Raw genomic sequence first — 27,405 nt, 5'->3', positions numbered from 1 at the left:
AATTTAAAAATTAAGCAAAAATTGGGATTTAACACACACACCCAGTTGGAGTTTGTGAAGCTTAGAAGTTTGTTGATACTTTCATAATGCATTAGGCATGGCCATGGATTTGTCCAAGTGGAGAGATGTAAGCCAATATGTTTTGATCAACTGATGAGGTTATATGTAAGCCAAATTCTCAGTCTAGTAGAGGAACTAATGATTTGTGAAAGAAGATGAGTGACAAGTACCCTTAACTCTTGTACTCTTTCCCATGCCTTGTGCACCATTCAATAGGGTTTGTTTGGAGCTAATGTAGTTCTATTTGTTCTTGTGTCTAATGCTGAATTTTGAACGATAGATATCAACAAAGGATAGTTGCTATGTTCTAAGTTACATTCCTTATTAATCTTTGTCTTGCAATGGCCTCCATGAGCCTTTCTTTCTTCTCTTCATTGGTTGATGGAGGTTCCGTCAAAGGCCTTTCTGCATGGCATTTTGGATTTATATCGTAGGCTCCAATATGCAATGGGCTCTTTACAATGTTCCTCACCATGTCACAATGGAGCTAATATGCTCATAATATTCAAAACTACTCTCTACCATAATGATTTGTTTCATCTATTCAAGCATGTTGTCAAATGACTCGTATATCTCTCCAAGACTAGGAGAGTCAATTTAGTATATCTTATGATCTACACAAGATGTGAGATGAAGGGGCAATTATGTTTGAAAAGAAGGAAAGTAATTTACAAGTTGAAAACTTAGAAAAATAAATAGTATCCATATGTTTGATGAACTCCCTCTATGTAAAAGTGCTAAACAAAGCAAGTGAGGTGTTATGATTGTAGGTGAACATTTCCATGAATATAGCTTCTAACAATACCTTCACACTATATATCTTCCTACAATCGTTTAATGTGTTGTTCAATTCATGTAGACAATGAATGATTTAGAAAATGTGCTTGTAAACACCCTCCATTATACCAGCTAACCTACATACATGGGTTGAAACTGGGACTACATACTATGGCATCCTTCAAGAATTGAAATTATAATTTTGCATTTTTGAGTTTTCAGGGTAGTTGTGAGACAGATCCTACCTTGTGAATGTCTCTGCAGTGATTAAGTTCTCATGTCATCATGCTTCTTCGTCAAGCTCCTCCTCTCCTTGTTGACGTTCATTCTTCATCGATTAGTTGCTCCATTATGTTCTCAATCCTTGTTTGATGCTCCTGTTTCTTTACATGTTCCTAATGTCTCATCTGCATTATTCTCGTATGTGTTCTTATTCATATTATTCCTAGGTGAAGTCTATGCAAGTTATTATGCATCGAAGAATATGCAGGTTTTGAATACTCTGTTGCTATCTCTTGGTGTCATGTATTGGTTGACTTGGCACCTTGTGCGAGTCATCCTCCATGCTGGCTGTCTTATGTTGAGTACTGCTGTTTTGGCAATATGCAAGTTCTGTTGTTAATGCTGGGTTATTTTGAAGTCGATGGTTTCCTTTGGCAGTGTTGGTTCTCTCTTTATGGTAGTCAATATTCTTAATGGATTGCCACATTAATAATCTACCTGTTGTTACGTTGCCTTTATGAGGCGATTGGTATGTAATGTTTTCGTTATCCATCAGGTGTAGTCATTTGGTGTGGCAAATGGTTATTTTTTTTTCTCTATGCAATACCAATGATGTATTCATAATGTTTTGTGTAAAAACTCTATTTTGTGATCATATCAGTATCTTCTGTGTAATGCCAGCAATATACTCTTTATGTTCAGAGCAGTGATAGCGATTGCTATTAATCAAGCATTTTCTAAGTGATATTTTTGTGTGTAGTCTGATTTTTATATCAGAGGTTTGAGGAATTCCAGTTTAAATTATATCAGCCTATTGATTGTTGATTGAAAATGTTTCGTTCATTAGCAGTATTTTTTAATTGCTCAGACACCTGAGTAAAGGCATTATTGTTGGTGGGTTGGGTTGTTGCCCTAATTGAGGAGGGTTTCCCCAAGGTAATTCTTGTGTATTTTGCATTTTTGTTTTTCTTTCCTTACATGTTTCTGGTTCAAATTTAACATGGTATCAGAGCTACTATGAAGAAATTTCGATCTAGAACCAGAAGCATTCTTATACTGTTCTCTGAAATTGAAGATAGGCTAGATGGCTCCTCAAATTTTGCTTCATGGAAGCCCAGGGTTCTCATTGCTCTTCAAGAGAATGATCACTTGGATTGTTTTAATTTTGAAGTTGCAGAGACAATTGATGAAACTGAAAGAAATCAGTGGAAGAAGAACATTATTATGGCTAAAAAGATCATGATCAATTATGTCAAAGATCATTTGATTCCTTTCATTTCGAAATTGGAATCAGCTAAGGAAATGTTTTAGACTCTTAGGGATTTGTACGAGTTTAATAATACCAACAGAGTTCTTGCTTTGAGACGTCAACTTCTGCACGTGAAAATGGAAAGGGGTGATTCTGTAGTGTCATACTTTATGAAAATTACAGAATTGAAGGAGCAACTTAGTGTAATTGTTGGGACATTTTCAGACAAAGATCTAGTCATGCTTGCTATGAATGGACTTCCCTATTCTTGGGAATCATTCATTCATTGCATTAGTGGAAGAGATGAACTTCCTAAATTTGACAGGTTAAGGGCATATTGCATTCAATGTGAATGCAGAATAGAAGCAAGAGGAAATCGTTGTAAAAATCATCTTGAAGACGATCATGTTCTTGCAGCTCATACCTCGAAAAGGAAAAAGGAAGAGAAAAAACTTCAAGAGGTTCAGAGATAATTTTTTTGAATCTGCTCCTGACTCCTAGAGAGGAAGATTTTTTTTTTCAAAATTTAGTGCTTCAAATGTGACTAGTTTGATCACATTGTTAGAGATTGTTATTCTAGACCAAAGACTCAAGCTACTACAACAATTGTAGAAAATTCTTCTCCCCAAAAGGAGTCAGTTGAAAATTCAGAGGGATTCTTATTTATATCTGCTCTTTCAATCAATATTTCTACAAATAGTGATACTTGGCTGATTGACAATGGTGCATTTCATCATATTACTAGATACAAATAGCATCCTCTGAAAGAAAAAGATTCTCATCTTCAAGTCATAATTGGTGATGATGTAAGTTATTTAGTGAAGTGTGCTGCGTCTTTTAAATTAGATTCTGCAGTTCCTCTTCATCTAAGTGATGTATAATTTGTATTTGGCATAAAGAGGAACCTGGTTTCTATACGAGCATTAGAAGACAAAGGGTATCATGGTGCTTTTGCTGATGGTTAAGTCTTGGTGTGGAAAAAGAACTGTAATATTCAATCAGCTCGTGAAATTGGAGTTTGCCATGATAGTCTCTACAAGCCTTCAGCTCGTCCTTTGCATGCACTTGCTCTTAATACTTCAGACTCAAATGAAGTTTGGCACAAGAGGTTTGGGGATTTAAATTTCAGAGCTTTAGCCACTATGGAGAAGGCTGTAGTTGGTCTCCTGAAGCCTCTCAAAATCATAGAGGAAAAGTAGAGCTAAAGATATTCTAAAATTAATTCATTCAGAATTATGTGGCCCCATGTCTGTTGCTTCTCTTAGTGGTTTTTGGTATTATGTTTCATTCATGTTATTGTTGGATATGTTTTCTTAAGTCAAAGAGTTTGATGAGGTGCTGCTCCTCTTCAAAGAATTGAAGGCACTTGTTGAAAACTTATCTAACAAAAGGATTAAGATTTTAAGGTTTGGTAATGGAGGAGAATATGTGTTTGGTATATTTCATGATTATTGTGTTGGTGTTGGGATTAAGAGGAAGTTTTGTGTCCCCTATAATCCTCAAGAAAATGGTGTTGCTGAAAGGAAGAACAAAACAATTATTGAGGCAGGAAAGGCAATGATTCATGATCAAACGTTTCTATGGGTGAGGCATGCAATGAAACAGTTAATATTCAAAATCGTAGCCCTCATTAGTTTCTTGACAAAATGACCCACGAAGAAGCTTTTTCAAGTATCAAACCAAACATTAGTTACTTCAGAATCTTTGGGTGTCTAGTTAATATTCACATTCCGAAAGAGAAAAGATCAATATTAGAACCATCTGGAAAGAAAGGTATTTTTTGTCGAATACTATGATTCTTCAAAAGCTTTTAGGATTTATATTCTAGGTCAAAGGCAAATTGGAATTGGTAGGGATGTTACTTTTGATGAAAATATAGCTTGCAAAACATCTAATGAGTCTTATATTGAAAATGATGGGGAAGATTTTGAGCATCCTCAAGTCTCAGCAATGCCTGATCCTTTTCCATCTTTTGAAAGTTGAGGGAGAATGTAGAGTGAATGAACCACTTGATCCAATTGATCCTATTGACCCTATTGATACTTTAGCTAGTCTTAGTTTTACTTTAGCCATTAGGAAGAGTATCAATCAATCATTAAAAATGATGTATGGGATATAATTCCAAGGCCACAAGGTAAATCCATAGTTTCTTCTAAATGGTTGTCTAAGATTAAACATTCTGCCGATGGAAGTGTAGAAAATATAAAGCCAGATTGTTGCTAGAGGCTTATCACATGGAAGGTATAGGCTATGGAGAAGCCTTTGTTCCTGCAGTTTGCTACACTTGCATGAGAACAATCACTTTGATTGCAGCAGTTAAGGGCTGGAAACTTCACCAAATGGATGTAAAAACCAGCTTTCTAAATGGAGTAATTGAAGAGGAATTTTACATTGAGCAGCCATAAGGCTTTGTGATTCATGACAGGGAGTCATCACATGTTCAAACTGAAAATAGACATTATATGGTCTCAAGCAAGCTCCCCGTGCTTGGTATGAAAGAATTGATCACTATCTTCTAAGTTTGGCTTTCAATAAGATTGACGTTGATCCAAATTTATAATTCAAGGTAAATGATGATGACAATCTCATTGTTAAGTTTAAGAAAGAACAAACTTAGAATTTTAAATGAAAGATTTGGGCATGTTTCATTATTTTCTTAGACAAGGTATGGCAAATATCAAATGAAAGTATTCTAAGTCAAGGTAAATATGCAAGAGATATTTTCAAAAGATTTGGAATGTAGAGTGGAAACCTATAGTCACTCCTATGGAAGCAAATTTGAAAAAACTACATGAGGATGCAACTGTTTTAGGTTTAGTTGACCATACCATGTACATGCAGCTGATTGGTTCCTTAATGTACTTGGCTACCCTAAGACGTGATATATGGTATGCAGTGAACACATTGAGTTAGTTAATGTGTGAACCAAGACAAAGTCATCTTGTGGCAGTCAAACATATATTGAGATATGGTTGTGGTATAGTAGGATATGGATTAAAATATTCCTTAGGTGTTGAGATGAACTTACAGGGATTCTCTAAGTCAGATTGGGTAGGGTGTGTACCTAATAGGAAGAACACTTCAAAGTGTTGTTTCAGTCTTTGGCTTAGCCATGGTTTCATGGTGCAACATAAAGCAGTCTTGTGTGGCTCAAAGTACAACTGAAGCAAAACACATTGCAACATGTATCTGCAAAAGAAGTTGTGTGGATTCGTAAATTATTTGTAGATTATTTGGAGAACCTTTGGAAGCTACAAAAATCATGTGTTATAATTAAAGTTGTGTAAATCTTTTAAATTAATCTAGTGTTTCATGATAGGTCAAAACACGGGGAAATCAAACACCATTATTTAAGGGACATGGTTCGAAGGAAAGCTACAAAGCTTAAGTACATTTTTATAGAGGGGTAGTTTGCAAACGTTCTTACCAAGCCACTTCCAAGAGTAAAGTTTTGCTACTTTTAGGACAAGCTTGGTATAGTGAAAAACAATCTTGTTGCAAGACAAAATATAAGCTTTAGTGATTCTATGCATTTTGTTAATGAGCTCTTCTTTGTGAGAGAAGTTTGAGGTGCAATCCCACAATCCCTTGTCACTTAGTTCTTTTCTGTGAGAGAAGTTTGAGGTGCAATCCCTTGTTAATGTGTTCTTCCTTGTGAGAGAAGTTCGAGGTGCAATCTCTTGTTAATGAGTTCTTTGTGAGAGAAGTTGAAGGTGCAATCCCTTGTTAATGCGCTCTTCTTTGTGAGATAAGTTTGAAGTGAAATCCCTTGACCCATGCTCTGCTAGTAGGCATGATGGAAGATAGGAGTGTGACTTCATGACTTTATTATATGCTTCTTTGTTCATCCTCTATAAGGAACTATGGTGAATATTGTTATATTGAGATAATTTTTTTTATCTATGATGAAAATTATTGTTTACAATATCTTTTGTTGCAGCAAAATGTACTTGTCTGAAGATGGCACTATAAGGATCTCTCTCTTGCTAAGAGAGAGTGTTGAGTTTTCAGGGTAGTTGTGAGACAGAGCCTACCTTGTGAATATCTATGCAGGGATCAAATTCTTCTCATGCCGTCATGCCTAAATCAATACATGGGTTTGTTTGGGATGGGTATGACTATAGGTCTCTTGCTGTCTTGTACATGATATCTGTAGGAGAGGCATGAATAGTAGGGTTGGGTGGGCCCCTACTATTCTATGGCCATAAGGGGCGGGTGGCCCCTATTATTCTATTATTCTTGTTAGGTGAGTGTTTTCCTTGAAGAGCAGCTATCTAGCGGGAGTCGCTACGGTAGTATGCCAGTCTCTATGGACGAGGGGACAGTCATCGCGGGCGCAGGCAGCCCTCTACCATACCATTGCATTCTATTCCCTATTCCATGCCGGTGAAGCCCCGGGTGATGCCCAACTTATCCTCTATAGTGGGGGGTGGGGCCGGTTGCCCCTACTATTGTATGGCAAGACCGCCAAGAAGAATTCCCATAGTGTGGTTATGGTTGTCACTGTTGGATTGTTAACCTTTTTTTGATATGAAAAGTTTAATAAAGTCAGGGCCCCAATAAATCGCTAATTATCAGTACAAAAATATGCAATTAAATATTTATAGATCCTATACATACTAATTTAATATGTATAAAAAATGTAGGTTTAAACTTTATCAACAAACACAATGTAAAAGCTACTCTTGAAATATTTAAATACCCTATAAATATATATAAAGTTTAAACATTCTTTTTAATAAACTAATTACCAATTAATATTATTAGTTGTAAATTGCCATTATAATTATGTCTCTTAGAATCATTAATATTTTTATAGTTGATTCGTATATTCACTATTTTTATAATCACCAAATCTGTTTCCAACTTTCCATTCAATTTTTTGTTATCAGCAACGTTTTTTATGTTTTAGAATTAATGAACCTATTCCTTGCCTTTTGAGTGGCAATTTTTTAGGTCTCAAGTAATCAGAACATGAAAAATTCAAACAATACAGTAGTTATCTGCAGGCTAGGTAGATAAATTGAAGTTAAATACTGACTTTGTGGTTGTAACATGCATTATTCAGAATTGCAGAGAGAGCCTCAAATTCAGTTGGAAGACCTGGTGCTGACAAAACATCCTTTTCAGACATTAAGATTCTTCACTTTGGCTGTTTTGCAACATCTTAAACAGTTCTTTATATATGCTATGACACAAGGGTGGTTATTTCTCCTGATTGCTCTTTTGAGTACAGCTTTAGGAGTTACATTTTTGACAGTAAAAGGACCGCATGAGAAGGTATGCTGTGTAAATTTTTGTGTATGCAAAAGTCAAATATGTTAGTGTACTATTATTATAAGCAATTACTGGTATTAATTGATGTTACAGGAATATCTACAGTTTTTGATCTGTATATCATTTTCAGAGATGTTATGTTGATTGGAAGGCACATACTTCTTTATTAATCTTCCTTCTGTTGATCTTTTTTGTTTGACTTTAAAAAATAAAATTATCAAAGAAATATATACTTTTCCTACCCTGCTTTTTCATTCAATGTATCCATATAAATGTATGAGTTCTTAACAAAACCAAGTTTCCTGTAGCAGGAGTCTACTTGTCCTAAAGATCCTTGAATCAAGTTTCCTGTAGCATAACCACCAGATACCTGAAAATTCAAATTTTAGTAGGAAATACGACAGGTCCTTAAGTCCTAAAGATCCTTGAATCAAGTTTCCTGTAGCATAACCACCAGATACCTGAAAATTCAAATTTTACTAGGAAATACCACAGGTCCTTAAGGCACATGCACTCTGTCCTATAAAACTAAAATAAGCAAAACTGAAAGAAATTGTAAACATGTGTGAAATCCTCATAATCAGGACCTTCCTTCAGGGGATAAGAGCCTTGAACAACTTTACTCAAATTAGTCTGCTGCAGCATAACACATATTTTCCATTTCTCTTCCTTCTCCGTAAGGACTTAGGGCTTCTGGAAAGTAGTAAAGGCTTTGTAAACCTTGCTAGTAGATTTAGGAAGGGGCTCTGATATAATAGTTTTCTGCTTAAACATGATGGATGTTAGGTGGTGCTTTTTGATGGTGATGCTCTTCCCAAGCAGTTTTATTTCATCCATAGTTGTTTCTTTGTTATTGAGTCAAGTTAGCTCTTAGGGGTCCAGTTACCCATGATTAATTGAACCGTGCTATAGCTACTGTAGTAGTCAAAAGGAAGTGTTATGCTTGGGCATCGTGAGGGTTAGCAGGAATGATATGAACCGGGGGAATTTTTAAAGCAACATAGATAGATGTTAGTCATTAGCAAGGCATAGAGATTGAATGATACTGAGCATTTTACAAGCCTTTCTGAGAGTTGACGACTTCTGTTTACAGTGGGTTTACACCAGTGTTTAACTGCTTATAATCAAGAGGTTGAGGATAGTTAAAAATTCTTAGGGTCATTTTTCTCAGAGCTCATTGGAATGGAGGTACAGTTTTTTCCTAGCACACCCAAGTGCAAAGGAGACTAAAATGACTCAGCCTGTAGAGAACAAAGCAACACAGCTAACTTTAGGCTTTTTAAGATGAAAAAAATTAAATCTGTGACAGGAATGGCAAACGTGTAAGTGAGGTCCTAAGTAGGGAAGGGTGGTAAAAAGAGACTGAAAGAGAGACTGCTTTTCACAGGTTCAAATCAGGAGCCTTTGAAGGTCTTCTAGAGGAGAATGAGCAAGTTTACTGCACTGCAAGTGAAAATGTTTCAGAGCTTTTTGTAGAGCAGAGAGAATGGATGTTCAAATGATTTGAAAGAGAGACAAAAATGAGAGGAACAAAGTGAAAACCATGGAGGTCTGGAAAGGATGCATGGAAGTTTGTCGTCATTAGATTAATGTCAAATCTGAGATCCAAAGACCAAAGCACCAATTTATTACTTGTAGTTATGGCATAACCTGATGTAACACAAAAGTAAATCTATAATCATAATGATGTTATCTAGATACTGTGGTAATAAATAATTAATAATGTATTAATAAGGGTAATAGCTGCATGTTCTATGCTTGTGCATTTGCTGCATACAGAGTAATCCTTTTATTAAAAAAATAATATGAACACAGGGAATATGGTATTTTATTTTTAATTAATGCAAATTTTAGTTGTAGTCAATCCTCGTATAAATCAAAGAAACAGTTTTCTAAAAATATTCTGGACCTTTAATGTTGCTGCATATTCCTTGGTCTGTGTTTCCTTAAGCAAAGTATAAAATAAGAAATAGTCTGGTAGTTAATTGTTTAGAGCAAACATAACAAGTTTTAGCTGGCGCCGGTGCTTATTTACCTTAGTAAAATGAAACGGTGTAGCTGACTGTTGCACAAGCTATAACACACACTATTGGAAATGTATGTATCTTTAGAATGTTAGCCTTGACATTATAAACTCCCAGATCTGGTAAATGTAATTTCCTTTGACATTGCTGACATTTTTGATGCCGTGCCTTTTAGTCCCTCTCTAGCTTGTCTGTGCACAGCAGGATTCTGATTGCCACCTGAGAATATGGACAGAAGTAAAAAGTGTAGATTTTGCTAATTTGATATCTAGATGTTTAACTTAGGCTTACACAGGATATGAGCTAGTTAAATTACAATAAATATCAAATAAAGATAAGACCTTACCTTCCTTTGTGTTAAAGAAAGGCAAGATACTATCTTTATTTTGTAGTTTTCACTTTCACGTGCACAATATCTATTGTAGATACAAAATTTTACTTTTACTGTAAGGATGATTATAATCCGAAATTAGAATCTCAGGAAAAATGAAACAAGTATAATACAAAAAGTTCTCAAATACGTTTAAATGAATGAAAATGCTTTCAAGGTTTGATTCTAAACCAGTGGGCATCAAATGTTAAAAGGAAAATAAGAGACAATACGTACCTTAGATGCCCAAAATTTATTCTAAACACATGCAGCAAAAATTATAATTATGAGTGCAATGCTTGATTTGTAGATAAGATTCGTTTGTAGGAGGAGCAGTAATATCCACGAGGGAAAATATCTTAAGCAGATAAACTTAAAATGTGATTTTAAAAGTCTTTTAAGTCAAATATCTATAAATTGCTAATAAATAATTAATAATAAATATTATCATTCTTAGATTTTCAAAATGAAAATTAGTGATAAGATTGTACCCTCCAAAGGTTGTATTCACTTTGATGCTCACAGGTTATGAATATTTTACAATTCTACATGATGTAGAATATGTATCTTAGATAAATGCTGAGTCCATCTGAAAATGTTTCTCAATACAGAGATGCAGCTTTATAAAGATTAACATGTACCATGTTGAATGTCATTGTTTCTGAATTCTTTTACCCTGCATCTGTTTACAGCATATGGATGAGCTTCTTCGGTATATCAGATTTGGGCTATGGTGGGTTGGCCTTGGTGTAGCTTCGTCAATTGGACTAGGTGTGTTTTCACTTTCTTGGTGTGTTCTGTCTAACCTGAAATAAAAAAAATGGACATAATTCCCTTTTGTGATGTGCATTATATATGTGAAGGGAGTCCTAATAACTGAAATATGCACTGCATTACATTTTGTCATGATACAGTTGGTGTTTTCTGTTGTCTATGGAGTAGAAGGTTGACTGACTGAAATGTGTAAAGCAATTGTTTTAATGATTGTTGGTCAATGTAACATTTTTTTTTCATTTAGATCTATGGTTTAAACTTACACTCCTTTGCGACTTCCTAATTGTTTGGATTTGCTAAGAGGGACCAGTTGAATGAATTAGGCATTCTCATGTGATTTAATGCATTTTTATAGCTGTTAGATTCTAAAGTGCATACAAATGGTTATGTTGTGCAAAATATAACTGTTAGATTTCAAAAGGCATACAAGTGGTTTCTAACTATCATAGAGGTCTCAGTGAACTCTGGTTTGAGTCTTTAACTGAAAAATGATGAGCTATAATACGAGTAAAGATGGGGAGTTGTGAGGATTTTTCTTATTTCAATATGAAACTGCTTCACCATTGTGTCTTTTGTATTGCTGTTTTGGTTTCTGTATACTAAGAGAAGGTTCTAGTGACTATTTCTTACATGGCACATTGTGTTGTTTCTTTAAATATCACCTACTTTGATTCTAACCAGTAACGGAAGATTTACTACTTCAACCAATGAGGTGCGACTTTTGAAAGTATTTACTTATATTGCTTCATTTTGTTTGTGCAGGATCTGGCTTGCACACGTTTGTGTTGTATTTGGGTCCCCATATTGCTTTTTTCACCATTAAAGCTACTCAGTGTGGACGAATTGATTTGAAGGGAGCTCCGTATGATACCATCCAGTTGAATAGAGCTCCATCATGGATTGATAAGTCCTGTGAAGAATTTGGCTCCCCATTGTTTCCTCAACTGCCTAATTCTGAGCGCTTTAGAACTCCACTTTTTAGCATTTTACCTCAGGTCCAACTCGAAGCTGTTCTTTGGGGATTGGGAACGGCTCTTGGGGAACTTCCTCCTTATTTTCTCTCACGGGCAGGTATACAGAAATTGTTGCTATTAGTTCCTGCGGACACCATTTTGAGATTGTTTTTTCCCTCTAGGCACAAGGTGCATATGGTGTTCACTTATAAAATATTATAGCTTCAGTATCATATAACCAATTTTAGTATTATTAATTATAGTTTAAAACAGCATTTGAAGCAAACAGTCGTGATAGTGAACTGGTTTCCTTTAACTATAGCAAGACATTTTGTTGAAGCAAACTGTCTTAATGATGAAATGATTCCCTTTATTTATAGCAAGACATTACATTTTATTGCATAATAAATATTTCTTTGCATTGCTTAGCTCTTTATTTATAGTTTTATACCCTTTGCTTTAAAATTGTTTAGGAGGTATTAAGTTTATGCTTGGAATTTCTTGCAGCACGCTTATCAGGTAAAAACATGGAAGCACTGGAGGAGTTGAATGCTACTGTTGCTGAGGGAAGTGGAACTTGGTCAGTCTGGTTGAATCGTTTGAAGCGATGGTCTTTTTCGAAGTCACAGCATCTGAATTTCTTAACCATCCTTGTGCTTGCGTCTGTGAGTAATGAATTTTTTTGGAAGAATGCTGAATTACTGGAGATACAAGGCTCACATGTCTTCTGATAACAGTCTCTCTTCATGCTATTGAAATTAAATCAGATTGTTGATGTTTTCTTTTGACTAACCTCAATGAAAAGAGAATTATAATTAACTGAAAAGGAGTCCTATGGTTTAATAATAATGTGTTACTGGGCATACATGATAGTTGTTATCTGTCTTTTTTGTAATGGTAGTGATTCACATTGCAGGTACCAAATCCCTTGTTTGATCTTGCGGGGATGTTGTGTGGACAATTTTCAGTTTCTTTCTGGGAATTTTTTACTGCAACCTTAATTGGAAAGGCTGTGTTCAAAACGCACATACAAGTATGATTCTGACTCCATTTCAATTTTATTTTTTTATGTCCATTTGAATGCATGTGGTGTATTATTGTCTTTACCTGAGGTAATGAATTTTGATTGAGCTCTAATTTTTAAGTGTGAATGTACAAGTGAAATTAAAAGTCATCCTTTACTTTCCAAGGACTGTGTCTTTGTCTATAATTTTTATTTTAATAATTTGACATAGAATCCCCATTAGTTAATGTTGTAGTCAAACTATCAAAACACACATTTACTCCAATTCTTTAGAGATAAAAGTTATGATTCCATTTTTATGCATGTAATGTCCTATTTTCTTGATCTGGAGTCTGTGTTTTAGTGCAAGAGTGAAATGCAAGAATTGCTTATACCAAGAACATTGCTTTTGTTGTATTTTTCATATAGTTTTTTGGGCTGTTCATTGTATTCTGTGCACAAGATCCCAAAGATGAGGTGTGACAGTTTTAGATTTTTATTGTACAGAGGATTGGTTGAATGTTTTGAGAATTGATTTCGTTGAACAGACCAGATAGCCTGTTGATATATCTTATCTTCGCTTTTAAGCTGATGAGTTGACCTGCTGATTAGACAATTTATTGATTAATAATTTTAATTTAATATTGTCTCTAGTGCAGGAGACTTTGTTGGCAAGTTACTGGTGTTAGCTTACTGTCATAAAGAAATGTTTATGCATATTTACTCCAATTCTTTAAGATAAAAGTTATGATTCCATATCTATGCATGTAATGTTGTTCTATTTTCTCGGTCTGGAGTCTGTGCTTTAGTGCAAGAGTGAAATGCAGGAATTGCTTACCAAGAACATTGCTTTGTTGTATTTTTCATTTAGTTTTTTGGGCTGTTCATTGTATTCTGTGCACAAGGTCCCAAAGATGAGGTGTGACAGTTTTAGATTTTTATTGTACAGAGGATTGGTTGAATGTTTTGAGAATTGGTTTTGTTGAACAGACCAGATAGCCTATTGATAGATCTTATTCTTCACTTTTAAGCTGATGAGTTGACCTGCCGATTAGATGAGTTATTGATTAATAATTTTCATTTAATATAGTCTCTAGTGCAGGAGACTTTGTTGGCAAGTTACTGGTGTTAGCTTACTGTCATAAAGGAAATTTTGTTATATTCCTCTGCTTGTTTGAATTGTTCTATTTTGGATCTATCCTTGTGGTTGTTTTTTTGATGTCATTAATCATATGACCTTAGCTGCACTTTCTGGATCGTGTCTGGTTTTGTGTAGAACTATCCTCATCTGGTTCAGTGACAAGTTAAATTTTTGTTGTTGCCAATTAAGGGATTGCATGCTGTGATAAATTTGGTACTATAACTGGATGGCAATATCAAATATTTCCTTTTATATGATTGATGATCAGGTTAACTTATAGATACTGAATATTGTGATATGCCCATTGCCAACAATTAGGTATATTGAAATTTTCAATCAAAATAATAACCAACTCAGCTTACTTCACATAGCTGATCTTAAGCATGTGATTTATTTAGAGTCAACAATAAAAGATGCTAATGTCTTGTATTTGAGGAACCTGGAAAATTTAGAGGAATAAAATAAATTAACTAGCTATTCCAAAATTATGTTGAAATATTGCCAGATTTCTTTTAGTAAAATCTCCCTGTTTTCTTTTATTTAATGCTATACATTAGACTGATTTTAACTATGCAGCCTTATCATCATTCCTCATCTCATTACTGAGGTCTGCAAATGTCTGCTTTATTCTACTGGGATTCATCCTAGTCAATGATATCTCTCCCTCCCCTCAATGCAACTGCCTCTGTTTGACGATCTAACTGCAAGTTATCAATTGCCTCTTACTTGGTGATCTATTGAATATGCTCATAACCTGCCTTAATTCGGTGATCTGCACCAACGAGATTCCCTTAAGGACCGAAACCCACTCGAAGTTTCACAACAATCAACAACTACCTTTCGATCCATCCTTGCGTGAATCCTCTGCAAGCGCAGGCTAGATCCATGTTCTGCCACCCAACAAGAAGTCAGCTAGGACTACACAAGTTTAGGAACAACGATCAGCTATAAATTTTCCATCACAGGAACAAAATCGCTCTGATTCCATTTGATGCAGTTACAGCTGGTGAGGTTCACAAAAGAACTGGCCAAACCATGCACAACAAGGGTCAACACAGTAGAAACAACTGGAAATCAACATCAAGTCAACAATGAACCAAAAACATGCCTGTTCATGCCTTCACAGTATCACATAATCAATAATTTACATCATATTTGCCCAACGATAATGCTTGCAGGATACTCTTGAATCTTATTTTGTAGTTTCCAATAGTTTGCCTTTGTTTCCTAATATTTTTGCCCGATGCAAAGATTGTTGAGAACCAAGGATGATCCTGCATCAAACATCCGGGGTGATTGAAAAGCGAGCCTCTCATTTTGCCAGGACTAAAGGAAAACCAAGTCAGTCTTCCTCTGCCTAAGAAGTCCAAGAAGAATCCTCCATTAGTCTGCCATTCCATTTGACAAGGTATTCTTTGTATTGTTGGTGCCAGGTGTTCTGTCCAATTCTGCTATCCAAAATCTCTTCAATCTTCTCCAGTTCTGTCCTCTGTGGCATTTGCTTTTCCCGCTAGTTATCTTCAGCCACTTATCTTCATCCTTATCACACTTCCTTATCTACAATTTAATATTCATCTTCACTTTCGGTATGGCCATCCTCAATGCTCAAATACTAGTTCCTATCAAATGAATACTGCTCCTCTTTCCATTATTGCACTGCAACATATGCAATAACGTCCTCTTTTAGAAAAGCAACCTCATTACTCAACCCCAACCAAGAAACACTTGTCTTCACTCTCACAACCTCTAGGTGATCTTGTAACAAATTAGTATCTAACCAAAACATCTGAGTTTGCAATTTTCCATCAGTAGCTGGATTATTCTCACCAATGAAGACCTTATACAAAACATTTTTATACTTGTCGACAACAGTGTCATCATCAATATGACCCTTACCATCATCCTCAACAACATACTCTCCAACTAATCCAACTAGGTCATTATATCCAATCAAAGGAAAGTCTTTCCCAACCTCAACAATATCAACATCTTGAGTCATATACTCCCTAACATGCTCAACTTGTTCATCAGACTCAATCAACTGCTTAGGAAACTCAATCACATCGATATCTACCTTATCTACTTTGTCCTTAGAAGCTTCTCTCATACCTAATGTCAAAAGTTTCATAGACATGCTTACCTCTTTTACCTTTGTCGTTGTACTCCTTGGTTCTCATCTTTTGCAATCGCGACTGGATCCACATTGTGCCACCCAACAACCCATCTAAGACTTAGCAAGCTTAGGAACAACAATCCCCTATAAATTGTCTATCATAGGAATGAAACTCGCTCTGATACCATCTGACACAGTCATGGTTGACACGTTCCCAAAAGAACCGGTCAGATCATGCAACAAGAGTGAACATAACAGAATTAACATTAACTCAACAATGGACTAAAAACATGCACATATTGGCCTCTGCATTATCTTAGAACGACAAATTTAGATTATATTTGCTCAGCGACTTGCTGGTCTACATTGGAAGGCGCACATGCCCAATTACATTTAGAGATCCATATTCATCCTAGAGGCTAACCTCCTCAAGACCAGAATTCTTAGAGTTGCCTACAATGATTGTCAATTTGTCACATTGAACTAAATACCCCACAAAAGACCTAAAGATTCTGGTTGGCTCAAATGATAATTACTGAAACAAGAATCATGTCAGCTCCCACATGAGAATTCCTTCGATGAATGCATAACATAACGTGTGGACCTAAGAGAAAGTCGGCCAAGGGCTAAGGGACATAGAATGATGTGCTGGTCTGGTCCACACTCCATGAAATTGCTTCATGGTGTTTTGGTGAATCCAACTAGCCATTGCAATTCAAACTACTCTAGAAAAACTGATGACTCAGGAAGCGATAACTTACTGGAAACTCAGCCAAACTATTGGAAATTACAAAATAAGATTCAAGAATATGTCCACAAGCAGAATCTAGCTCCACAACAGAGAAGAAAGACTGAAATTGAAAATCCAATATCTTTGATCAATGTAAGATTGCCAAGAACGAAGGATGCTTCTGCATCAATATATATGTTACTGCACCATCATCCTCAAAAAATGGCCCTTGGACTGCTGCCCCCATCTTGGAAATGTTGTGAACATAGATGATAAATGGTTTGAGTAAAATAGTGTATGTTACTGTAAACAACTAAAATAGCAAGCATATTTGCTCATGGACAATATTGAACAATCATAGATTGAAACAATAAGCTATAAAATTATTAAGTTCAAAATTTGCAACAATATATCTGCCCTGAGATACAGCCATTAGATAGAAACTAAAGCCTATGGACAAATTTTTAAAATTGATAGCTATCGTCTGATTGTGGGAAGAATTACCCTTGCTCTCAAAAAGTAGAATGTAACAGTCACATTTCACAAATTTTTAGAATCATTTTCCAATTATATCTTTGATATTCATATTCTATTAGAATATTGTAATGTTTCCTTAATGGTCACCTTAGTCTTCAGTTTATTAGATAGTTTCTATTTTGTCTATAGTTTACAGTTGTTTCATAATTGAACATCGTCTTTGTAAATCTGTATAAGGAGTTGTCATAGCAGTGTGGGTCGATGAGATTTTATAAAATTTAGCGAACTTTTAAAGAAAAATTCGAGCCCCTTCTGATTTGGAATTTTTTCCAGAATTGTGTTCTTCGGATTTTTGAAATAAAAATGGTTGGAGGTATTTATATGAGAATTTTGTGGTTAGTTTTTGAAGATTTTTGCTGGAAATTGCAAGCCTGGTCAAGAATTTTGAGTGTGTGATTTCTTGTTTGAGCAAAAGGCTTTGATTTCTGAAGGTTGGTGTACTTGCATGTGCTTTTTGTGAGATGCATGCTCTTGCATGTGCTGTTTTACCCGCTAAGTTTCATGTGCTGTTTTACTTGAACCAAAAATTGTGGCGATTCATGCGATTTTATGATATGAAACATGCTGGGCGATTTTTGACAAGCCACTGAAACGGATCACCAATTTTTGTCCATGAATCGCCTGAATTGGCATGAATCGGCTTGTAAATCGGGCAGCTCAATTGGGCAACTTAAAAACATGAAAAAATACAACTTTTTTTAATAATTTGTTTTAACATTTCTCTTTCTTATAACCCCAGGAGGCTTTCTATTTGTTGAGTATGACAAAAAGAGAAAACTAAGAGATAGACTTGAGCTAGAGCTAGAGCAGATAGACTTGTTTTTGCATTTTGTTTTTTCATCTTACATAAATTTTAAAATTTGTGATTTGATGTCATTGATTTTACGGATCTTCATCGTGCATACATTTATGATTTGACAACATTTATAATTATATATATCCATGTCATATGATCCTATGTTTTCTATTTACTTCAGCTACAAATTACAATTTACATTTTATATATGTGATGGTTTTATCATTTATGTTCTTTGTTTATGTATGTTAGCTTCTTTCTGATGATGTTTTAGTGTTTCTAAGTTATATTCAATTAAGGGTGCATGAATTAAGTTTTAAATTGTTAAAATCTCTAAACTTCAAGGGTTTTTTTTACTTTGCTTTGCTGATTCATAGCTGATTTCAATCTGATTTACGAGTCGAGCCGACCTTGCCGATTCTGAGTTTTGGTTCTTTGGTTTTGTCGCATGAAAGTTTCTCTAATGGGTTTTATATATTTTTTTCCCTTAAAAAATTATCTGGTGGGTTTATAATTTTGTATGCTGTTCTGTGTTTCAGATTCTGTAGTCTGCTTTTGATCAATTTTCACCTCAAAACTGTCAGTTTTTTTTCTGATTTTCTCCTAAACAACTGGGGCTTTTTGCACTCAGTTGTGGGATGTAGGGCTCATCTTTTAAATGGATTTGACATTTTCCCTTAAAATCGTGGTATGAGTTTCATCTTGGTGTCTCTGGCTACAGGGAGTTATACCTTTGTTGGTGTCTGTTGGCATCTTGGTCATTTACATTTTGCAGATCCAGGGAGGGTCTCAGAAGCTTCAGAATGTTCCGAAGAATTAGGGACTAAAAGACAACAGTTAGATGATGATCATTAAGGGAGGGTATTAGAATATTGTAATGTTTCTTTAATGGTCATCTCTTAAATTATAATTTTATTAGATAGTTTCTATTTTTGATTTCCGTTGTTTCATAATAGAACATTGTCTTTGTAAATCTATATAAGGAGCTTTCATTTACTCTATCGAATACAACAATATCATCGATTATCCATAACAATTTCTGTGCAAATTGCTCAGATTCTTAGTAAGCTGTTTCCCTGTGTACAATTTACACTTTTTATTGAAATCATAATTGTAAATACTGAATGTCTGCAGATCATTAGGAGTGTTTAGTTTTTTACATGGTAAATTCTACCCTGATGTCTTCCACTTACAATCCATGTTTGCAACTTGTCTGTTTTGTACTTTCAAAGTACCATCTTTTTTCAAAACATTGTACACATCATTGGGTATGTTTTTATGTTGGTTAAAGTGTTTTTCTATGTCCAGTTCGCTCTCATTTTCATTATTACTTTTGTAATATCATTATTGATTTTTGCAATGAATCAATTTTTCTACTGTATACACTATTTATCATTCTTCAGATACAGTTTTGACCCGGCCATTTTAATTTTTGCAATAATATGACAAATACGGTCACCACACATAGTTGATGAATTCAGTGTCCTCCTTACTGGTACAAACATTTAAATGATAAGTAGGATTAATGTGAAATGGATGATACTGTTCTGGAATTAGATTTTATTCAGCTTGGAAGTGCAAATAATGGAAATTGTCATATCATTATCTATTAATTGCCTTTTGCAAAAAATCTTTTTAAATGCTGTTTTTATTGTGGCTTTGACAGACTGCTTTTATCATCTTGGTTTGCAACAACCAACTGGTAGAGTGGGTGGAAAATGAGTTTATATGGATACTAGAGCATATACCAGCACTATCGCACATTCTACCTCATCTCATGGAGAAATTGCACACTGCAAGGGAGAAATTTTATCATCAGGACATTATACCAACAAACAAAGCAAAGGTCTTTACTGTTTGCTAGCCTTGGGAAATTTGAGAAAGAATATTTCTTGTTTCTTTGATTGTTCTGATGATTGAGATTTATATTAACTTTTTCTTTGATAAGCTCGATAGTCTTTAATCTTTAGCAGGAGCTATGATTATGCATTCCACACTACAAATTATGGCCAACAGGGCAGGGCACCTCTGAGACAACAAAACATATAGCTGGATTGTAGAGTTAACCACACTAAATATAAGCGTTTGCAAATTTTGTCATAGAATTATAATGGGGCTTAAAGAGAGATCAAGCAATCTACTCATACACTTCTATACAAGATGTGTAAAGGTAGAAGAGGTAGTTCACTCAACAAAATGAAAATCCATACCCTGCTAGGTACTATTTAGGATCAACCAATATTGATTGAGAGTAGTTCACCCAACAAAAAGAAAATCCATACCCTGCCAGGTACTATTTAGGATCAATCAATATTGATTGAGACATTCATGTCAGACTTTAGATGGTTGATAATATTCTGAACTTAACTCTGTCACAGGCCAAGAGACCTTCACAGAGACAAAAATAATCCTGATCATATTTTAGATTCTCAGCTATAAGTGTCAAACTAACAATTAGATTTATTGAAGCACTAGCATGTTAAAACAGAAAGCTAAAAACAAAATTGCTCACCAATTCATCAAGCCACACAGATATTAAAAGGTGGCACAGGGGTTTAGGGCTTAAACAAAAAACCAACCATATAATTTATCAGGAGCTTTAGAAGAGTAACCAAGATGTGTAAAATTAAGCATTAATACTGATTTTGACAGTCGTGTGAACAATAGCACCAAGGCTACCAATCTTGAATTGCTGATTTAAAACCTTAGATGCATTATGATCATCTATTCCGCTTTGTCCCATCTTTGCAGCGCATATTCAAGCATTGATACTTGTTTGTCATGATTGTCAGTAGATACTACCATCAAGTAAGAAAGAGCCAGCTATGTCCAAGTTGATAGGGTTTTCAGGATGGTTGACCGGAATAGAATGATACACTAATAGTTGAGTATTCAGATAATCTCTCAGTAGGGTTACATTGCTCCAGAGGACTCACCTTGGGTGTCTCTGTCTGACATATGTATGTTTGAGCAGATATAGCATAATTTCCTCAGCGTTTACAGATTTATAGCCCATTTAAGAACTCAGTCTCTCAGCTGTTAGTTTAAAATTATCCATGTTGGCTTTCCAGAGTTCTGGAGTGGTTTCATAAAAGTAGATTGCAGAGAAAGAAAAAGAAACTTGAAGAATATACAGAGGGTGGTGATGCTAGAGAAAGTAATTGTGAGGTTTTCTGAAGCTACATGGTATCGAAGCGCCAAGTTGATGTTTTCTTTTATGTTCCCAGACCCAACTCCAAACCGGCTGAAATATGAACCGGCTGAAATATGAGAGTAGTTTACAATTATTTTCACCACTGAAAGAAAGCCAAATTGAAAACTTAGTGTAACCTCTCAGTTCAGCAGTTTTTCCAGACGGACATTGAGATAAAGGCAAAATCCAATCTCTTTTGACTTTTATGACATTTTTATTTTTACTTCTTATCTCTTTGCCTCGTTGTGTGTTGCATCTCTCTCTCTCTCTCTCTCTCTCTCTCTCTTCTTGGTCTAGCTGGTCTGCAATTCTTTCTTTCTCTACTATCCTTCTCGCTCATCTTGATGATGGATCACGGAGTGTGATCCGAAATGTTGATGCTAAAATGAAAAAAACTTACACAATCGAATCCAGAAACAAAAATTGTCACTAAGGCTGATTATAAGGAAATTAATATGTGAAGCCATCTAGTTCATTTTGATTTGTTCCTTGAAAGATTTCCAATTCCGGTGACCGTAGAAATTACCCTTTGTTTCAAAATCTGAATCTATGACTAGCGTTTGTTACCACTGAATGATCTTAGCTGAATTCCGATTTCTTTTTTCTTTTTCTTGTTTTTTCAGTTTTTTGGGGTTTTTCGGAAATGAAATAATTGCATAACAAATAGAAAATAAATAGCACTTAAGAAATGTAAACATATGCTGCAAATTTTATCATTACTGAATTCTGAAATAGTACATACCCGAACCAACTAGCAACCTGATATATTAAATTCAAAGAGATCACTGCTAGTATACAATACTGTCTTAAACAGGGATCAACACCAGCTACAGGGAGATGCTCTGAGAATGATTCAACCTTAAAGAAATTGCTGCAATGAACCGTCCAATGCCAAAAGGAAGCTATGGTGTCCAATGATGAAGAAAAGTCTTCCAACCCCCACGTGAGCTGCTGCAATGAAATGCCTGTTGCCAAAAGCTGGCCGCCCAGCTGCAAGTGCGCTCCTACACTCAAATGACAATGCCAAGATAAATCTCCACCTCCTTTGTCAATGTGAATGCAACGAAATACAACTCCAATCACCAAGACCTGCTGAGGTTTGCGTCCCAGCAGTCCAGACTTGAGGGTTTCGTCCCAAGCCACAAAATCAACCTTCCAAAGCGATTTCACAATTCATGAGTTTTAAAATGCCAAAAGATAATGAACAATTAGATGTTCATTTTCCTTATAACTCTTTCCAAGTGCAAATTGAACCCTAAGTGAATTACACTTTGCACTTTATAATAAAATGGCATTTTCCCAAATAAAGGCATCCATGCTATAGGAAAAACGTTACTTTTATTAAAATGTCATAACTCATAGCACCAAAAAGTCTCCAGATAGTGAAAATAGTTTATAATAATTCAAGACCTTTCCAACAAGCTATAACACAAGGACACATTTGATCAAACGAAGCCATATTCCCCTTATTGCTCTGAAATGGCTATATAAATAGCCTTATTATAAATTATTCTGTAACTGATACCGGATGCTCCTAGAAACTAGGGAACACACATTGTCATTCTGAAATTGAAACCATGGAATGGTCCCTTGGAACTTCACATTTGGAAACTGCCACATCCTCCTAAAACGTAGGGATATCCCCCAAAATCAAGGAATTGCACCCAACTGGCTCCCAACTGCCTGTAAAGTCAAGCCTGGTCACGGAATATCCTGTATGAGTCTCTATCCACATTTGCTAGCCTACGAGACCCCCATGATAGGCTAACTCACATAACTCTGCTAGTCAGACTAAAGAGGGGACATGACATACTTATCTGCGAATTTACCCTACTTTGGTTTCAGTCTGTACAGCTTCAGGTTAATTATCATACACTTTAGGAGCCAAAGAGTGGGATTCGAAGGAATAGACCATCTTTTCCTTGGTTATAGAGTAAATCTGGTTTGTGTGAATTCATCTTGAAGTCTTCAAAGATCTTTCCAGTAGTCTCTACTTTTCAATCTTGACAGGATTGTTTGGGGCATATACATTGAGGTAAATAAAACGAACTTGTAAACTTAAGGTAACAATCCTGAGGCTGATCTAGATATTCTTACTAGAAGCAAAATCAAATGAGGTTGTCTATTTTCCAAAGCATGCCTGACACTCTTTAACTTTTACTTCGTTTTAGTATCTTGTATTTGACTAATGTCCCAGCTTAGTTTGTTCAAAGGTCAAATTAATTTGTCTATAGTTCCAAAACATTCTTAGGTGTCATGTGGCTTTCTCGTCTTACATTCTGGCACTATGCTGATTGTTCAAAGGTCAAATTGATTTGTCTATGATTCCAAAGCATTTTTAGATGCCATGTGGCTTTCTGATCTTGCATTCTGGCACTGGGATGATTGTGCAGAGGTCAAATTGATTTGTCTATAGTTCCAAAGCATTTAAATGCCAGGTCGCTTTCTGATTTTGCAGGCTAGCACTGTGCCAATATACTTTCTTTGTAGCATTCTGCATTTGATTCCTTTTTAATTTAGTTCGTCCAATGAAGATTAAATCAGATTTAGAACACTGGCTTTTATGCATGTCAGTCTTCCCTTATTTTGAGCATCCAAGCTGAATTTTCCATAACAAATTTGAAATTAGTAATTCTCAAGAGTACGAAACATATTTTGACAGAATTCTTAACTATCAGAACTCAGAATAAGCGTAGATGTTTGGCCAGGAACCTGACATTTGAAGAGTTCAGAGGTTGCTTTTGCTGCCATAGACAAACTAAAGCTCCCGTGATTGATACTGACCCATCACCTGTAACATACCCTACTAATTCTACCTTGAAATTTTTAGTTTTGATTCAACAACATTTTGTCAAACAGTTGGTGTGCAAAGTCTGATTTATAATTTCTGAGTTCTTGTTCAGATGTTATAATACTTCTCTGCCAAACAATGACCATATGATCTGAAGAATAGCAAGGACAAATATCTTGGCACTTGAACACTACTACAAATATGCAATGTAAAGAGTTCTTATGGACTGATCGTAAATGTTCCGTACACTTATTCCTCTATTCAAGATATACAAACTTCATATAGCTGTGTACAAAAGTGACTGAGTTTGTAGTGCAAAGACTGTTACACAGTGACTGAATATGCAAAACTCTTTATAATTATGACACCTATACATTCATTGAACTATTATAATCGGGTGTAGAAGAACCTGGAAATAATATGATCGCTGCTGTTCGAAATTTGAGGATGGATGTCCAGTTTAGCAACCCATCTAATAGCTGCTCGGTTAGGGTATGAAATATGACCTCCAAGTACACAGAATGAGGATTGTTCATGCGCACTATTCACATGCACTGTAGCAGCACTGTTTACCCACAAACCTGCTCCAAATCTCACCTCCAAATCTGCTGTCCATGCTGTTCAATGTCTGCAATGATATGCCTTTGGAAATGGAACAATTTCAATCTTACCTGTAGCTGAAAAATTGAAGCTGAATGCACACAGTATGAAGCTAATAGATCTTAAATCCCTTGACTCTGTCTTCCAAGAGCGAAAGGATTGTCACCAATGGAGGATTTCGTCTCCAAAAGCCAGCAACCAAACCAACCAAACTAAGCTTGAATTCATCAATCTCTTCATATCTCCACACCCCATTCATGGCTGTATATAAAGTCCTCTTAGAGGGTCGACCCCCACTCCACAAGCAATGTGGGATTAAATCTCATATTTGCATTTTAATATATTGTTTCCATTTATCACTTTAAAGTCCCAAGGAGATCATTTGGTGTCCCACTCTTGGGCACACATATAAATACAAAATATAATAAAGTAACCTTATAATATTAATTTAATTGAAGTTACTTTATTAAATAACTTCCGGCATTAAAATTCCATAGCAAATGATCTCGAAACACCACAAATGATAGCTCGTTAGAAAGAGCTAAGAAAAACACATCCAACCCCATCATCAAAATTATCATCTGGCTAGCCTGGCTGACTTACTAAAAATAGTAAGTCACATTGTAAATGCCTCCAAACGAACTTAGTTGGCCCCAGAACAAAATCGACTAGGCCAAAACACCACAAGATCCCGTCCATGTCCTTGTTAGCCCCCGGGACCACATAGAAGTAGGCTAACGACAACATATATCCAAACTGGTTAAACAGGGGACATTACATCACCTCATCTTAAGGTTGATCCTCCAACTGGTCTAACAGCATTGCCATATCAATGAAATACCTTAACAGACTGATTGAGCTATTACATGGTACACTCCTAGTGAATATACAGTATTTTCCTGTACAGGATACCTTGGAATTTAGATGTTCTCAAAAGGGATCATTGGTATTCAATCCCAATACATATGGAGCCTTTTTCCTGTATAGACTTGATGGTTTGCTATTTGTGAAATATGAACAGTTCTTTAGGAAGTGAGCATAATGATGATGATGCTTAAAGTGCAGTGGAATGCATTTATAGTCCTTTTACAGAGTCCAAATATAATTTCAATTTAACACTTAACCTTCTCCAGCTGAGTTTTATTTATGTCTAGATTCACATAGATCTGTATATGAGAAACCTTATTTTAGTTGATGGTGCAATTAGCTGTAACTGTATATTCCGGTTGCTGGTCCAGCTTACAAATCTTGTTTAATTACTACTCATTCCAAATTTTTATAGGAGAATATAACTCTGAACATTAGGAAGCTTTTGAACATTAGGAAGCTTTGGAAGGGGGCTGACACACGAGGGGAAAATGAATGTTCAGAACATCAGAAGAAATTTGGCATACTTAAAAATTGGATGGTACATTGTAAAATTAGATCCCGTCTTCTTTGCTTAGGAAAATGCACTAAAATAACTGCAGATGAGAGATTGAACATCCAAATCTCTCTTGGTTTTGTAATTCTTGCACTTCCAATGGTTTGAAGTTTTACTCAACAGTCCTTATAAACTGGCATATCGGGTCCTTATCGCCTTTACACCCAGTTCTGCTTCCAGCTTTCTTTTGAAAGCTTGAGTAGGGTCATTGTTAGAGATGTTCTGGTGTTAACTGGACAAAGCTTTCCTTTCCAAAGAGCTGCTTGGTTTCTGCTAAGGAAATAATAGAGATTCTGTGAAGTACCTGTCTTATATTCCTTGTGAAGCATTGCATTATAAAATTTTCGGAAGGTCCCAGAGGTCATGCTTGGTATGGGACATTTTGTAGAAGAAGCTGCCTCTGATTAGCTCTTGATATCCATGAAAAGCAAAACCTAAGTGACATAACTAACTCTTGTTGTGATGGAAATTGCCAGTTGATACTTGTGCATGAGACTATATTTCTCATCCTGGATTGTTTGTAGCATTTTGAATTTTTTGTTGCTCAGTCCTCACGTGTGCAAGGGAAACTTTTGCAGGGTAAAAGATGGAATTTCTCACTTGCGCTCATGTGGAATACATTCGTATGGCTTATGCTTATTTTCTTCTTCAACCAAATAATTACAGCAACTGCCCAGAATTATGCTAGGGAAAGACGGAAAAAAGAGACTAGTTCCTCAAAATCAGAGCAGGTTTCCTCAAGGCACTCAGGAATGCTGAATTCCTCTAATGGAATAGGGGATTTGAAGTCCGAATGAGGAAAATGGTCTCCAGTCTTTGCTACTAGCTCAAACAAAGGGAGGATGAATGTTAGGATTTCTGGCAACACATACAGAATAGAGTCGCCTACTGCAGTTATACAATCTCTCCTGAAATGGATACCAGCATTGATCAGACAGGATCTCCATTTATTTGTATAAAATGAATTGTTGGTCATTAAAATTTGATATGTTATTTATGTACATCGACTTAAATTTGCTCGATGTGCTTACTGTTGTTATTTCAAGGCAGTTCTCATGCACATATTGATGAAGGTAGGAAAGGCTGCGACTTGCACTTGTTTAATTTTTAATTGCCTTGAATTCAAGGTTCTTTTGAATCAATTGTCAAATACAAGATTTCTGTCATTCATTTGCACTTGGATTTGAGCTTTAATTTTAATAATCACACAAATCTAGTTAAAATGCAAGTTTTATATATTTACTGGGAAATTTATCAATTTAAATCCTCATCTAAAAGGACTAATGAAGGAGACTAAAAAAACTAATTTGTACGCCCCACATAGCATGGCTACTGCAAGATAATACTACAAGTGCCATGCTATAACGCCAGA

The 27,405-nt window shown here is 35.5% G+C and overlaps 1 protein-coding gene across 1 annotated transcript in view; it reads left to right on the top strand.

The window, feature by feature from the left end:
• The window catches only part of KMS1 (SNARE associated Golgi protein family), a 39,567-nt gene extending 12,368 nt beyond the window's left edge, over positions 1 to 27,199 (top strand). Inside the window, exons 2-8 of the mRNA XM_089825902.1 lie at positions 7,377 to 7,588; positions 10,672 to 10,750; positions 11,516 to 11,824; positions 12,214 to 12,371; positions 12,623 to 12,739; positions 19,693 to 19,872; positions 26,612 to 27,199. Coding sequence (XP_089682028.1) covers positions 7,377 to 7,588; positions 10,672 to 10,750; positions 11,516 to 11,824; positions 12,214 to 12,371; positions 12,623 to 12,739; positions 19,693 to 19,872; positions 26,612 to 26,830 — 1,274 coding nt within the window. The 3' untranslated portion in view covers positions 26,831 to 27,199. The remainder of the gene's footprint in view (positions 1 to 7,376; positions 7,589 to 10,671; positions 10,751 to 11,515; positions 11,825 to 12,213; positions 12,372 to 12,622; positions 12,740 to 19,692; positions 19,873 to 26,611) is intronic.
• Positions 27,200 to 27,405: the final 206 nt, after the last annotated feature.

The sequence above is a fragment of the Cupressus sempervirens genome, chromosome 4, assembly GCF_028749045.1.
Source record: "Cupressus sempervirens isolate cs-2001-9-10 chromosome 4, ASM2874904v1, whole genome shotgun sequence".
Lineage (NCBI taxonomy): Eukaryota > Viridiplantae > Streptophyta > Pinopsida > Cupressales > Cupressaceae > Cupressus > Cupressus sempervirens.
The sequence above is the reverse complement of the archived record's forward strand: the minus strand, read 5'-3'. Positions and strand labels throughout refer to the sequence as shown.